Source organism: Ciona robusta, chromosome 5 (assembly GCF_009617815.1).
Source record: "Ciona robusta chromosome 5, ASM961781v2".
Classification (NCBI taxonomy): Eukaryota; Metazoa; Chordata; class Ascidiacea; order Phlebobranchia; family Cionidae; genus Ciona; species Ciona robusta.
The window spans coordinates 2,757,911-2,772,201 of NC_143239.1; the positions used below are offsets into that span (position 1 = coordinate 2,757,911).

General features: G+C 37.1%; 4 protein-coding genes across 4 annotated transcripts; 1 reads left to right on the forward strand and 3 right to left on the reverse strand.

Moving 5' to 3' along the window:
• Window positions 1-59: 59 nt before the first annotated feature.
• On the reverse strand, window positions 60-3,020 carry LOC149735560 (uncharacterized). The gene has a single exon (XM_089878773.1). It carries the CDS (start codon window positions 2,141-2,143, stop codon window positions 1,040-1,042), a length of 1,104 nt encoding a protein of 367 aa, XP_089734899.1. The 5' UTR covers window positions 2,144-3,020; the 3' UTR covers window positions 60-1,039.
• Window positions 3,021-3,163: 143 nt separating this feature from the next.
• LOC149735561 (T-complex protein 1 subunit alpha-like) lies at window positions 3,164-6,001 on the reverse strand. The gene has a single exon (XM_089878771.1). The coding sequence runs from the start codon at window positions 5,133-5,135 to the stop codon at window positions 3,453-3,455; it is 1,683 nt and encodes a 560-aa protein (XP_089734897.1). The 5' UTR covers window positions 5,136-6,001; the 3' UTR covers window positions 3,164-3,452.
• A 708-nt stretch (window positions 6,002-6,709) lies between these two features.
• Window positions 6,710-9,482, forward strand: LOC149735562 (5,6-dihydroxyindole-2-carboxylic acid oxidase-like). Its single transcript, XM_089878772.1, has 8 exons — window positions 6,710-7,072; window positions 7,145-7,357; window positions 7,463-7,722; window positions 7,793-7,954; window positions 8,116-8,271; window positions 8,335-8,503; window positions 8,700-8,854; window positions 9,112-9,482. Exons 1-8 carry the CDS (start codon window positions 6,807-6,809, stop codon window positions 9,303-9,305), a joined length of 1,575 nt encoding a protein of 524 aa, XP_089734898.1. The 5' UTR covers window positions 6,710-6,806; the 3' UTR covers window positions 9,306-9,482.
• Window positions 9,474-14,181, reverse strand: LOC149735563 (N-acetyl-D-glucosamine kinase-like). Its single transcript, XM_089878775.1, has 9 exons — window positions 14,034-14,181; window positions 13,755-13,839; window positions 13,368-13,466; window positions 12,726-12,867; window positions 12,130-12,353; window positions 11,707-11,797; window positions 11,384-11,484; window positions 11,107-11,185; window positions 9,474-10,159 (listed from the first exon to the last, which is right to left on the reverse strand). The coding sequence occupies exons 1-9, from the start codon at window positions 14,057-14,059 to the stop codon at window positions 9,984-9,986; spliced, it is 1,023 nt and encodes a 340-aa protein (XP_089734901.1). The 5' UTR covers window positions 14,060-14,181; the 3' UTR covers window positions 9,474-9,983.
• Between the last annotated feature and the right edge of the window lie 110 nt (window positions 14,182-14,291).

A 14,291-nucleotide genomic window follows, 5' to 3' on the forward strand; every position in this document is an offset into this window, starting at 1 on the left:
TGCACTCGGTTTTGAAAAAAAAAAGTTATACGTACGTGACGTAGCCAATAACATTGAAAATCATATAATTTTATAAGGTATACAAATAAGCTAGAGCAGATATAGTTTAAATTGACATTCAGATGGTCGCGACTTTCATATTTTCCTGTTAAATGACTAATCTGAGTGGGGCCTGCACATATACGTGTATTGTACCACGCTTACTGGGCGAATAATATATTTTTGATTTGATAAAACGTAGAACAAACAAGCATAGGTTGGGGAAAACTGGGAAATTTAAGCACACATTCTTTCATATTTTAACACCAATTTTCAATATAGTTAATAACAGTAAATGACTGTGGCGCGTGCATTATACAGTCGTGAGCATGCTGTCGAATATACATGGAACATTTATATTTTGTTTTTCCTGAAATGGAGCAATGAAAAGTAATACTGTCCCATATTACCCGGTCACATTTTACCCCACCACCGCTACTATATAGTAGGGTGGGGGAAGATGGGACACCTTTTCAATCTATTTTCTTTACTAATTTGGTAGTAAACAAACATTTAACGATTTTTTTATAAAACTTTATCCTCACGGCTCCCATAGACCGTTGTTTATTGTTTAAAACACGATCAGGATATTTAGTTATTATGTGTCAAAGGTGTCCCATCTTCCCCCACCCTACTATATATCATTTTTTGTTTGTTCCATCTGCACTGAGGTAATGCTGGGACAGCTGTAAATTCCAGACACGTTTGCGGAATAATTTTCAACAATAAGCTGTTCATGCAAGTAACACGGATAAATTAAACTGACTCAATTTTGTAAAATAGAACAATATTGCAAATCTGCGTCGGCATAACCAAGCCCACACAGAAAGATGTACAAATCATATTATGAACTACGTAATGCCAAGCGTGGGCATAACCTATATTAAATTAAACACCAAATAATTAAAAAAAGGACTCCATATTACGCAGTTTTCAAATAAAAAAATAATATTTGAAAGAGGCACATAAACCAATATTCTCAAATATAAAAATGAAAACGTTATACATTGTTCGGCGTTAGGTCAATTTCCCTACCTTTATAACATATGCGACCTTTAAATGGTAGAATAATATCTGTCCAGTCGACATAAGTGAAAAATAAGCAAAGAATGTTTAATATAATGTTAAGGTGGTAAAGCACACTTAGTCCAAACATGGGTATATTGTTTGGCAGCCACATTGCAACTAATGCTCCGACTACGTCTGTTGTTATGCCAAGAGTAGCGCTCACTAATGCGCGTTTAACACATTTGAAAAGGCGAACCCTTGACCTAGAAGTACAGCGAGATCGCGTCGGCAGAGTCGGCGACTTTGGCGGGACTCTATTGCGCATCTGTCTATTATGGCAGATAATTGGGTACACGAATAGAAAAGTTAACAAGAGCTGAATACTTATGGTCGATATTACCAGAAATACAAACGGTATGAAGACTGTTGTTTTATACGATTCCACTGATGGCGTGCAACTGTTCTGTTGTACAGTGTAGTCCCTCCACCAGAGATGTAATACCATGGATATGGTAAGAGTGGACAGCATGTGGAAATACGTTACGTAACTGAGACGAACGAGCCAGTTTGAGCGGATGTGGCGCAGAAGAGGATTTGCATAGAAAGCCAACTGACGACACCAGAGAAATACCAAACACCCGTGTATACAAAAACCGGTCAATATTATCATCACTTTACTGATAACGTTGCATTTTTGGTCTGAATCATTGCCATGCATAAGAATCATTTGTTCATTAACGAAACGGAGAAACGCAACGATAAGCGTGGAGAAGAGAGCAAGGTACATCCATTTTCCTGGGTCATTTTTTAGTTCTTTTAATCCAGGTCCGTTCGCTTTCGTGGAGTCTTCACCTTCATTACTAGAGCTGGAGTTTGTTCTTCGATTACATGTTCTTATAGTGCTTTTGAAACGTTGGGCATGATTTGTGGTTTGTGATGTCAGTTGACGACGGACGAACAGAATCACACATAGCATTAGATATACGACAAACAGGCCGCATATTAATGAGACGATCTCGCAAATGTACCACAGAATAATACTTGTTTTGTCGTTGGTAGCATCATCATACGTACTGTTTCCAATATGACTTTGCATGACAGTAATGTAATTTCAGGCCTATATATTCAAAAGTACAAACAAAACCTTACTGTAAGTAAAGTTTAAGCTAATATGTTTACCGGTATTCTGATAAACCCACGACTCTTCTTCATAGATCTGTTTTCCTACATTTACCACAAATATGACGCTTTTTTAAATCTATCTCTTTGATTCCTGGTGCACAAATTGAGGTAAATAACAAATACTATTTAGCTGTGAATTCAAAATACCGACGTATAATTAAGCTTGTACAGAAAATATCCTTGCGTTTCACATAACGTACCGATTTCTTATTAGCAGAAACCTACAACTGTTAGAAGATATATGGACAATTACATCACGTGATGAAAATTTACTAAGGCGACTGAATATAAACAATAGCAATTCCCCAGTTGCTACGTTTTCCTGGAAACATAAACCAGAGCTGAATTAGAATACAAGGAAGGCGTGGGCGCTACACATTTCTATTAGTAGGTCGAAACTAATCTTATTATATTTATAGCCTAATATGTGAAGTCCACATATTTTCTCAATGTTTAATTGCTGCTCAAGGCTATTGTTCACGTGCTATTTCTAAAGAACGACTTACAATTTGTCCAGTATATTTAACGCTATAGTTTCATGATTTTGCTTACACCTAACACATCGTTTACAAAGACGGCGATTAGAATTTTGCTTCTGACAGTTACGGACCATTTTCGGTAGAATAAAAGTTACGTCCCTAAAACTGTTATTCGTAGGTGGACAAATTGCAGTGTCACAAAGTAAAAGATTTAAGCACGTCGAATCCGCGTGGGTGCTACCGAAAAACGGATTTAGTTATATTGCGTTGGCTAAATTGCACACCATGCTTAGTCTGAAATGTCAGTTTTTGTTTGACGTAAAAACTTTCCTGTAGACCTATTTTAAAAATGACGCGCTTTACGTAGGACAATTTCTTTCTCATAAACTGTATTCTACCCTGTCTTTTGCCTACGTTTTGAAACCTAGTTATACATAGGAATTGAAGACAAAACGTTACAAACAGATATATATTGAACATTGATTTTCGGTTTTAACTCGTTTCGCAGGCAAAATAATACCGAAACGCTAGGTTATAAAAGTGTACACATGTCTGGAACCATTTTTTGTTATAAGAAACCAAAGAACTAGCTAACAAATTTCTGGTCACAGTGAAATGTGTAATTTCGTTGTGCCAAAAACTGCCAGCAACCAACGAGCGCATGCAGAACCAAAGTAAATCATGCTACATGACTGGGATGAAATAATAAGAGTCCTCGCAATAACGAAAAGCAACTAAACTTGATTACATGTCAAGTTGGCCGGACTGAAGTGCTTCTTGGTAGGAAGGACCACCTTCTTTCTTCTCTGGATAAAGCTTGATCAGATCATCAATACGGAGAATGGTGATGGCCGCTTCAGTAGCAAGCTTAATGCTCTTACTTTTTATCATTGATGGTTCCAAAACACCGGCTGACTTGTTGTCACGAATTACCCCAGTAACTAGATTGAGGCCGGACCATTTTAGATGACGGTTCTTTGGGTTGTTTTGCGCTTCATTATGGAATGCTCTCAGCTTGGCGACAAGTTCAGTTGAGTCTTGTGCGGCATTCATTGCAAGGGTTTTTGGAATAACCAAGAGTGAGTGTGCAAACTCAGCAATAGCAAGTTGTTCTCTAGATGCAACTGAAGTAGCGTAGTTCTCCAAAAAAATTGAAAGAGCGGCTTCAACTGTCCCACCACCAGGCACCACACTCTTTGACTCAAGAACTCGCTTAACGACACAAAGAGCATCGTGCAACGAACGCTCCATCTCATCACAAGCGATATCGTTTGGCCCACGAAGAATAATTGAAGCAGCAGATCGAACTTTTGGGCCTTTAATGAAAATAAGTTCATCATCGCAGATTCTTTCTTGCACCACTTCCTCTGCGTGACCAAGCATGCTGGCATCAAAACTTTCTTCACCTTCCAGGTTAGCCAAAGTAGAACAAAGTGTTGCTCCAGTTGCCTTGGCAACTCGTTTTAAATCTCTTTTCAGAACTCGTCGAACACCCATGGCGCCAGCCTCGACAAAATACTTCAGATTCAAATCATCAATTCCTCCAGTTGTGAGAATGACGTTGGCTCCGGTGGCCATGATTTTCTCGATTCTCTCTTTGGTGATGTCAAGCTCTCTCTTCCTCATGTCCTCCAAGTTCTCAGGATTGTTAACAAGGATGTGAACTCCCATCTTCATTTTGGTCTTCTGAAGATTGAAATCCAAACATGCAATCTTTGCACCGACGATCTTCATTGGCATCGCTTGAGAAGCAACAGTGCAGTTAATGGCATACCCATTCACCAAAATGCTCTCTTTAGCACTTTTACCATGAGCTTTGAGTATGTTGACTGACTTGATTGGATATCTTGCGACTCCTTTTGCATCAACAAATTTCACAGCATTGGCAGCATCTACAACCATGCCAGAGAACAATTCAGAATCAACGCCAATGATCTTGGATGACATTGAAGTCTTCACACAGTTGATGACTACATCTCTTCCTAGATCTGCAGCAGGGATTGTGAGATTCTCGTTCATGTAACGAACTGCCTCCTTACATGCGAGTCGGTAACCACTGATAATAGAAGTTGGGTGAATCTTGCTTTGAGCTAGTTGATCCGCATTTTTAAGAAGCTCAGCTGCAATCAGAACAACAGAAGTTGTCCCATCGCCAACCTCTTGGTCTTGGAGATCAGCAAGCTCGCACAGCACTTTAGCAGCCGGATGCTCTACATCCAGAAGCTTAAGGATCGTAGCTCCATCATTGGTGACTGTAACATCACCTACATCATCAACGAGCATCTTGTCAAGGCCAACTGGCCCCAAAGAACTTTTCACAATGTTGGCTATGGAAGAAGCAGCCAGTACATTTTGTGTGCGGACATTCTTTCCACTGGTTCTTTCCCCACCAACAATAAGTGGGGCCTGGGTTTCTATGTTCATCATTTTGATAAATTCTTAATTTAGCCTAATTGTGTCTGATAAGAAAATAATAGGGTGGTTGTGTTTTTTAAACAAATTAAACAAGTTTTCTCAGGCAGTTACAGCTGCACACAAGTATAATGATTTCAACATTACAACCTGTCTCTTAAAATAAACTGGTCAAAATGTAATGTCTGAATGTGAGCACTGACACCAGGTTTAAGCAGTTACTGTGTTTTTTTTCACTTATCTTACACAAAATACTATTGTCTCACCAAAACATTTAACAACCAATCACAACACCCCACAGAAAATTAAAAAAGTCTTGTCGAATTTCAAAATCAATTCCATGCTGTTAATGTAATGATGTTAAAAATCAATATATACATCATTAAAAACTGTATATACAGTATTTATTATTAGGCTATACCTCAGACTCTAAAATCTACAACAACTGGACCTATATATTACTGAACAACTATATAAAAATTACGTAATACTGAATATTATACGACATCGGTTAAAAATCAAAACACAATCTATATGCATTGCCCCAACAAATATATAACAACACGCCCTATTTATGTTGCCATTGTTGCTACGAACTTTCGAGATTGGAATGCATTTTGACGAAATAGTCGATTTTATACACTTAAATCATAAGGTTTTCCGACACAAGATACTCAGCAAAAAAACTAAATTTACAACTTAAAACGATATTTTCCGTGGAGCTGCGCAATATTATGATCACGATATTTCGCTTAACACATAGGCTACTGCATAGCACAAACCGTATGCCTAAATTCACTCAAACTCTCACCTCGCTAACACATAGCATCAGTGCTGAATTTGATTGTTTGGCCGTCCCGGTTAAATAGAATCTTCACTCGGATTCACGAGGATGGCCATATCTTTCTTGTTTCATTCTGTTCCAACCGATGTGAATATGGCCGCCAAGAGAACATGTGTTTCAAACGGTTTTAGACTCAGAACAGTCCCACGAAATTCCGAGAAATTTCTAGAAGAGATAGAATGGGACTTTACAACAATGTTATTTCGTGACACTGTAGCGTTTAAATAAAGACCACGACTATAAAATAACGCCAACTGCATAAAAATATGCACAACATTCATTATGGTTTTATTTAAACATAGCAATTCATTGTTTAAATTGCGCAATAAAGTTTGTAATCAGAACATCCGAGATTACTAATACCAAGCAACTATTTTATCAATACCGATCACACAACCCGCAGTTATTACATTGTCGTTCAAGAAGGAAATCCACCACAGAACAAACGAACAAATAAGTTGCTGGATTTTAGTAACTTGTGACTCCGGTTAGGCTTAACTTTTTAATCCGTTTAATTCATCACTCCCATGAAAAGTTTCATTATAAAAGCTGCAAAATCAGTTCGAACAGCAGAGCAGTGAAAGTACCTCCACCAGTAGCAACTAATACAGTAAGGAAGGCAAAATCGAGTGGGTATATGGAGTGGCAACGTCTCTATTTCAAGCTCATCGGTTGGTTTGCATGTAGAGATAAACTACCCAAGTGTAGTTACCTAGAATATCATTTACGACGACTACAATCGCTAACCACTTACTATTTTACAGTTTTTGATTAATTAATAAATTACTATATATTCTGCCTTCTAATATTGTTGAAAGATCTGTACTTATTCTACATTTAAAATGTCGAAGTACGTATTTGCATTTGCATTGCTGCTATGCTCCCCACTTTTGGTATACGCACAATTTCCCCGGGCCTGCGCAACGCTGGAAGCTATTCTATCACACGAGTGCTGCCCAGAACTTGCAGGAACAGGATCGCCTTGTGGAGAACTGGAAGGACGGGGAAGCTGCCAAGATATCACGATCGATGATTTGCCACACGGCCAGCAATACGTGCTGGTCGGTATTGACGATAGAGAACGTTGGCCTGAACGCTTCTTTAACAGGTAAGAACTTCGCCATTTTGGTTGTAAAACACAATGTACTGTGAATAACTTAATTAATTGTTTCTATTGCAGATCGTGCGTTTGCAATGGAAACTTCGGGGGATTCGACTGCTCTGGGTGCAAGCCAGGCTGGGAGGGCGACGACTGTCTCACTCGTAGAGCGCCAGCCGTTAGGCAGAACATTATGAACATGACTGCCGAAGAACGTAATGTGTTTCTGGATATTCTGGATCTTTCTAAGACAACACCTCATCCGGATTACGTTGTAGCTCAAGACCATTACAGGTTTGTTGATGATATACTCGTTTTAACATTACGCAATTTCACAAACCGCACTGTAGCTAAATATATATATATAACCGTGGGGCCAAACATTGTGTTTTTGTTCAGAAATCTTCTCGGGGAAAACGGAACTGAACCAAACTTCACCAACATCTCAATCTACGATTTGTTCGTGTGGGTGCATTACTACTCTGTGCGTGACACTCTCCTCGGACCTGGCCAAGCTTACACAGCTATTGACTTCTCCCACGAAGGCCCAGCGTTTCTTACATGGCACAGAATGCATTTGTTGGGTCTTGAAAACGACTTGCAAGTTCTCTCCGGTGACCCAACATTCGCCCTGCCATACTGGGATTTCGCAATCGGAGGTACAAACTTGCTACAAATCCTCTTGGCTATAACCAATGCATTTTATTAAAACCCTTTTTTTCATCATAGGGACAGAATGTGATGTTTGCACTGACGAACTTCTCGGAGGGCAAGAAACAACGGATCCGACGCTTCTGGGATCAAACTCTCGCTTCGCTGACTGGGAAGTTGTTTGCCTGAGCTTGGGCTGGTTCAACGACAACGTAAAACTGTGCAACGGAACTAACGAAGGTATATTGCACAATTTTACACATTAGCAAATGCCCGACAGCATAACATAGTAACAGTCTATAATTTAAATTACTTGCATTCTTTTTCGTTCTGTGGCCATATAGGTTGGATTTGGATTAATGTTGTTAAAATACACCACTGTTAATCTCTTGTATATATAGGGCCGATCCGACGCAATCCTGGTGGTAACATTGACCGTCCAGCAGTTCAAAGTCTTCCAGTCCCAGAGGATGTGGCAGAGTGCCTAAAGGTTGCCGAATATGACACATTTCCTTACTTTTCCGATTCCGACAAAAGTTTCAGAAACGCTCTTGAAGGTGGGTGATTGTCCAGGTTTAGGAAAACATCGGAATTCCGAAGTTACACGAAGTTTTCTCTAGGTTACTCGGATGTTGATGGCGAATTTGAAGTGGGAGTACGAACACTGCACAACCTTGCTCATCTGTTTCTCAACGGTACAGGAGGAATGACTCATGCCTCCGCAAATGATCCGATCTTCGTCCTCCTCCACACATTTACTGACGCAATCTTCGAGGAGTGGATGTTAAGGTAAACTTCCGCATCATGGATACGAAAAAAATGACAGTAAAAATAAAAAAAGTCCACTATAACTGTCCTTAGTTTTCTCTTAAAATATTTTTTTATAAAAATTAAAATTATATACACAGTCAAATATTTACACAGTTTTTTTTTATAAAGTTCAAACACGAGTTCTTTCTTTTAAACGGTCCTTTCTTTGATGCAGGTCCAACGCTACAGTGACAGACTACCCGACGCAAGATGCTCCAATAGGGCACAACTTGGACTTCAACATGGTGCCGTTCTTCCCACCAGTTACCAACCGCGACATGTTCGTTCCTTCTGACCAGTTGGGCTACAGTTACGCGGTGCAGTTCCCCGGTAAGTCTTACTCAGTACCCAGAATGTCCACAGTAGTATACGGGACTACGAGTACACCCGATAGAGCTTAAAGACACGTGTAGTACTGCGGGTGAGATAGGATAATTCGTGATCGTGTGGGCCTACGGTTATATAATTATGTACATAGACTTTGTTTTTTTCTCAAATAATTCGAGAAAGGAGAATATGATAACATGTCCCATCTTACCGCACCTTACCTGTATATAAAATATCAATCGAAAATCTCCTTCTTGCAGAAACGGCCGCTAGCGAAACTGCTCCTTCTTTCGTGTGGGCAATTGTGGGAGTCTCGTGTTTCGTAATCTTGGCCGCATTCTTTATTATGGTTGTGAATGTGGTAAAGAAGCATAGACAACGTGTTCGGGATGAAAATCTCTACCAAAGTTTAATCACAGAGGACTCCAACAAAGGGATCCATTACACTGCATAACGTCATTATAGGTTACGTCACATTTCGAAATGACGTCAGTTTAGTTACGTCACAAATTTAAAATAAGAACGACTCCGGAAAGCTTCCTGCAATGTGTTTGAGTACAATAGAACGTGCTGTCTAATATAGTGTGACAATTTGTGTGTTGTGATATATAATAAAACTCAATTTGCAATACTAAGGTTTATTTCACCAATTTATGAATATATATCACTAAACGGTGTAAAGAATTGTATATTATATTAAATAAATTTTTAAAATAGCACAAAATCTACGGTAAAATTTGGGATCTAAAATAATACAGTATTAGGTCTAGTGCGATACAATTTGGAACTAAAATAGAGAAAATACCCTTTTAGATAGAAGATTGCACAGGTAGCAAACATACATGTTACATAGGTAGCATTAAATAATGTTAAATGTTACAACATTTTTAGTGAATTAAATATTTTTAAAATCGCAAACAAAGTGCAAGTGTAGTTAGAAGATCAACGTGAATAAATTAAATTTATATAGAAGTTAAAAAAGTTCACACAACTGCATTTATGTAATCAATTCAACTGGCATTTACACAACAGTGGATATGGCGATACTGCTAAAAAGCCTGTTTTAGGATTTGTATATTTCCTAATTAAAAGCATGATTTGCTGTTGTGTATATGCCATTTAATGTGAAAATTCAAATCGTGCTCTGGTACAATACCCTGTAGTTTTTGGAGAGGTCAACAGATATTGGAATATTTGCATGCTTGGCACCTATTACTGCTGAACCAATAGCACTGTTCCCATTAAGTTCAACCAGTGTAATGGAGCTTACTTTTCCTTGTAAGTGCGAACTTAATGTCTCCATGAAGGCTGAAACATTGTTACTGTTTAAACACTTGTAAAATCAAGTGTACACAAAATTAAAATTCTTTGAAATTATTTGCACAATTTTGATTGGACTATACATTTATACAGCAGTTTCCAAGAATACATAATTAAACAACAGTTTCTAATTCTTTTTCATGGAAGTAAGGCATATAATTATAGTATACAATGTATAGGGCTGTGGAAAAGTTAACGGTTAACCGGTTAACCGAACCTATTCGGTTAACCGCCAACGAAAAGTTCAAGTCGTTAACCGAACTATGACGTCATAGGGCATAAACGTATATCAAAATCTGTCATATTTACACGAAAGGCACGTGTTCGTGTTCGTTGATTGTTGTTTTGCAATAAGACAGAGTGCGCAGGGACGCTGTTGCTTTGATCGTGCCCTACAACGGCGATTACGCCATCAATCTTGATTGTTAATACCGCAGGCTAACTAGTTTTGCAACATTATATTGGTGTAATACACAACTTAAATGTTTTCCTCAGTCAAGCAGCATGTTTATTACGAAAAAGCAGGCATTCACACGTGGATTCAAGCATCATAATAGCGATTGTTTGACCTGGCAATTGATTACGACATAATAGCAATTCACACGTTAATAACTGGGTCATAATTGCAATTCACACGTTGATTATTTAGAGGGCAGGTGTTTTAAAACAGGTTTGAATACGAATAAGAAAGCATTACTTTGACCTTAAGAACGTTTGCCCGTGTATTGCAAGCATAGTCCATACGTTCGTCGTAAAGTTGCCTTTAAATTCGCGAAAGAAAAGCGATAAACAAGACGCTTTTATTAGGATTACACTTGTATCGGATAACCGGTTAACCGGTTAAAACTGAACGGTTAACGGTTAAACAAAAATTGGGAAAATCCACAGCCCTAACAATGTATACTATACATATATATCTATGTATATAAACTTACATTCTTTAATATACTTCCAGTTTTTCCATACAGATCCAACACAAACTACATGCAGTCCGTCAGCTGTTTGCAACATTGCCTTAGAACAAATATGCTTTTTATTTATTTGTAAAGATAAAAATATTGTATGCAACATATCAAGCCTTTTTAATGCAGGTATAAAAAATACAAAGACATGACTTCAGAAACAAAAACGTATCTTTGCAACCAAAAAGACAGACACTACCTGTAATAAAAACTAATAAAGTACACACTACCCTTTAATTAAAATCCCCACCTTGTCTGCTCTTGGAACTAAAGCAATAATATGTTTGGCCAACACAATACCAGCTTCTTTGAAAAGATGAAGACATAGTGCATCAGATTTTTTAACACAACCTAAAAATTTAAACTTATTTTAGTTTTGAGGACAACTCGTCCTGAAAATTGTTGAGGGGAAAATAGGGTTACATAGTTACATTCCATTAACATAAAAACAGTGATACAAAAAGAGGCAAACAGTAAACATTGTAAACGAAAAATCGGTTACATTTATTAGTTAACATGAAAAAAAAAACAGTGATACAAAACAAAGGAAATAGGTAAACATAGTAAACTAACCTTCCACAGCCAAAACTTTGCAAAATCCTGCGAAGTTGCTTTTTGAGAAATCTGAATACAGACTATTAAGCATACCTTGCCGATCTGAAACCTATAAATTCGTTTAACAATAAATTTCATAAATTTACAACTCTTATGGACCCATGGTTATCAAACATTAGGAACGTCTTTAACTTTGTTCAGTGTAGATTGACTCTGCTTGTTTGTATAGACACATAATAGTAAACCACATTTTAAAGTGCAAAACCAGAACGCTTATATAGAATATAATGTCACCCATTTTTAAAATTTGTGCTGACATAGGACCCCAATTTTGTGCCAATACAAACAAGCAGAATCAAATAATAGTGAACAATAATCCAAAATAATCTTCATATTTGACACAATAACAACCAATTATTACACTATACGACAATACCTCACCTTAAAGTACTTGTACATCATTTCCCTCACAAGAGTAGGGTCACAAGGTGCAGAATCCATATTATCATCGTGATCAAACACATATTTGACTGCTCGGTGTGAGATCCAATAAGCCCCACCCTCATCCCCCATCATGTGACCCCAACCCCCACAACCAAACGTAGACCCATCTTCATTTTCGAGAGAGCAATTTGACCCTGTTCCAGATATCAATACCATTCCACCTAAAATTAAGAAAACCCAAAAATTGGTATGCAAGGCAAAATATTATAGCAGGCAATGAGAATTGTTGGGGCGTTAATGGTTATAGATGATTTTTCAGACTAGAAATATTAAAAATATATTAAAATCAAGACATGATAATATTTTTATAGTCCTTTGTACTTGTTTGAATGTACCCATTGACAATATATTTTTTCTGGTTTCCACTGTGTAAATACTTCCCCTTCTGACAGTAAACCTTAGTATTTATGACAAAAAAACGACATTATTTACCCTAAAAAATTTTTTAATACTTAAATATAAAATTATTTAATACCTTAATATAAAATTATTGATTACCTAAATATAAAATTATTTATTACTTGTAATATTACCTTTTTCGCATGCTGTAGCAATAGATCCAGCTGTATCTGACTTGATAATTAAGCTCTCACTCATAAGTGGATACAATTCACTCATAGTTTTAATCATTTCTTTATTTGTTGCAGGTTGTTCGCCACCACTCAAACACATACCCTAGATTCAAAAGTTAAAATTATTTTTCATGAAAAATATTAACTTACTTTTGATGGTTTAGGTTGACATCTTAGTAATTAGGCTACGGGCATAGTCTAGTGACATGGCAAAGTGATTAGCGCGGCTGTATCTAGGTTGGATTTTACAGGTAAGAGGTTTAATACTTTTACCATTAGAGGTGTTTTTGTCCTTGGGTAACACACTTAACAACAATTTATCCAAGCCAGTGGTCCCTTATGGCATGTCTAAAATGTCAGCCATTCATTATGAAAAATATGCACGAAATTCCAACAAAGTTACATTTACAAACATAACACATAACGACTGTCTCTGCCCTGCTACGTGAGCATAAATAAGTAACATCCATTCATACTAAACCTATCTAAGACGCACTTGTATCTATAAAATTCCGCCAAAATAAATCAAGTTAAAATTCGACATTACCCAAAATAGAAAGCACATTCATGCTAAAACTAAATTCCAATACTGAAAGTTCTCACCAAGGAAGCCAGTTTTTGGTCAGTAGGAATTCCAGCAACATTCTTAGCATCTATGACCATTTTATTAATTCGATTGGAAACTTCTGTTGCACCGATTTGCTGGATAATAGTAATAAAGTATAACTTTATTTTTCTCTTTGATTACGGTGAAAGAGATTCAGGAACTTTAAACGAAAAACGAGATATAGCGACAAAACAACAGTTGTTAAAACATGTTACAGTTAAAAACAAATCTACATTTATTTGGAAGAAAATATGCATGTTCGCTACACCTAGATTGCAAGTGAAAATTAGAATACAGATATACTTTATTATAGATCACCAGTGGAACTGCACATTATTATTTGTTTTAGAACAAGAGAAAGAATATTTAATGTGATAACTTACCCAAACGTTTGTATCTGGTCCCGAACTTTCGCCAACACATTTTCCATTTTCATCAATAATGATCATGCTTGACTTGGAACCGCCACTATTAAACATTTATAGCCATTTTATATGTTTACGGAGTCATTTTATAGGTATTTACAACTAAACAGCTACACGTTATAACGTTAGAGTATTTCTGTATGCTCAGAAAAGCCTTTGCCGCATTAAACATTTTTTAGTCAAAATATTTAATTTAAATTAAAAATTTCTAGAACAATCCTTAAATTTAGAACTTACCCTTCGATGCCGCCAAAGAAAGGCATGCTGCTACGTAACGAGCTACTTTACGTTTTTACTACACGAACACGTAAGTGACGTCTAAACTGTAGTAACGATGACGTATTTTGTAAACATATGGGCACTCTTAGATCAGATGATACGAAATCGATTAATTCATAAGTTAATAAAGAACTTCTGTGCTTTTATTTCGAAAATATATACAAGCCACAATTTAATAAATCGACAAAACGTGGAACTTCTGTTTGTTAGATACGT

What these genes read in the sequence shown, in the direction of transcription:
- LOC149735561 (XM_089878771.1), bottom strand. Translation starts at nt 5,135, where the DNA reads ATGATGAACATAGAAACCCAGGCCCCACTTATTGTTGGTGGGGAAAGA.
- LOC149735562 (XM_089878772.1), top strand. Translation starts at nt 6,807, where the DNA reads ATGTCGAAGTACGTATTTGCATTTGCATTGCTGCTATGCTCCCCACTT. An exon ending in GTAGCTCAAGACCATTACAG is followed by an intron (nt 7,358 to 7,462) that starts GTTTGTTGATGA and finishes GTTTTTGTTCAG; the next exon opens with AAATCTTCTCGGGGAAAACG. An exon ending in TTTCAGAAACGCTCTTGAAG is followed by an intron (nt 8,272 to 8,334) that starts GTGGGTGATTGT and finishes AGTTTTCTCTAG; the next exon opens with GTTACTCGGATGTTGATGGC.
- LOC149735560 (XM_089878773.1), bottom strand. Translation starts at nt 2,143, where the DNA reads ATGCAAAGTCATATTGGAAACAGTACGTATGATGATGCTACCAACGAC.
- LOC149735563 (XM_089878775.1), bottom strand. Translation starts at nt 14,059, where the DNA reads ATGCCTTTCTTTGGCGGCATCGAAGG. An exon ending in TGATGTACAAGTACTTTAAG is followed by an intron (nt 11,798 to 12,129) that starts GTGAGGTATTGT and finishes ACGAATTTATAG; the next exon opens with GTTTCAGATCGGCAAGGTAT. An exon ending in CTGGAAGTATATTAAAGAAT is followed by an intron (nt 10,160 to 11,106) that starts GTAAGTTTATAT and finishes ACAATGTTTCAG; the next exon opens with CCTTCATGGAGACATTAAGT.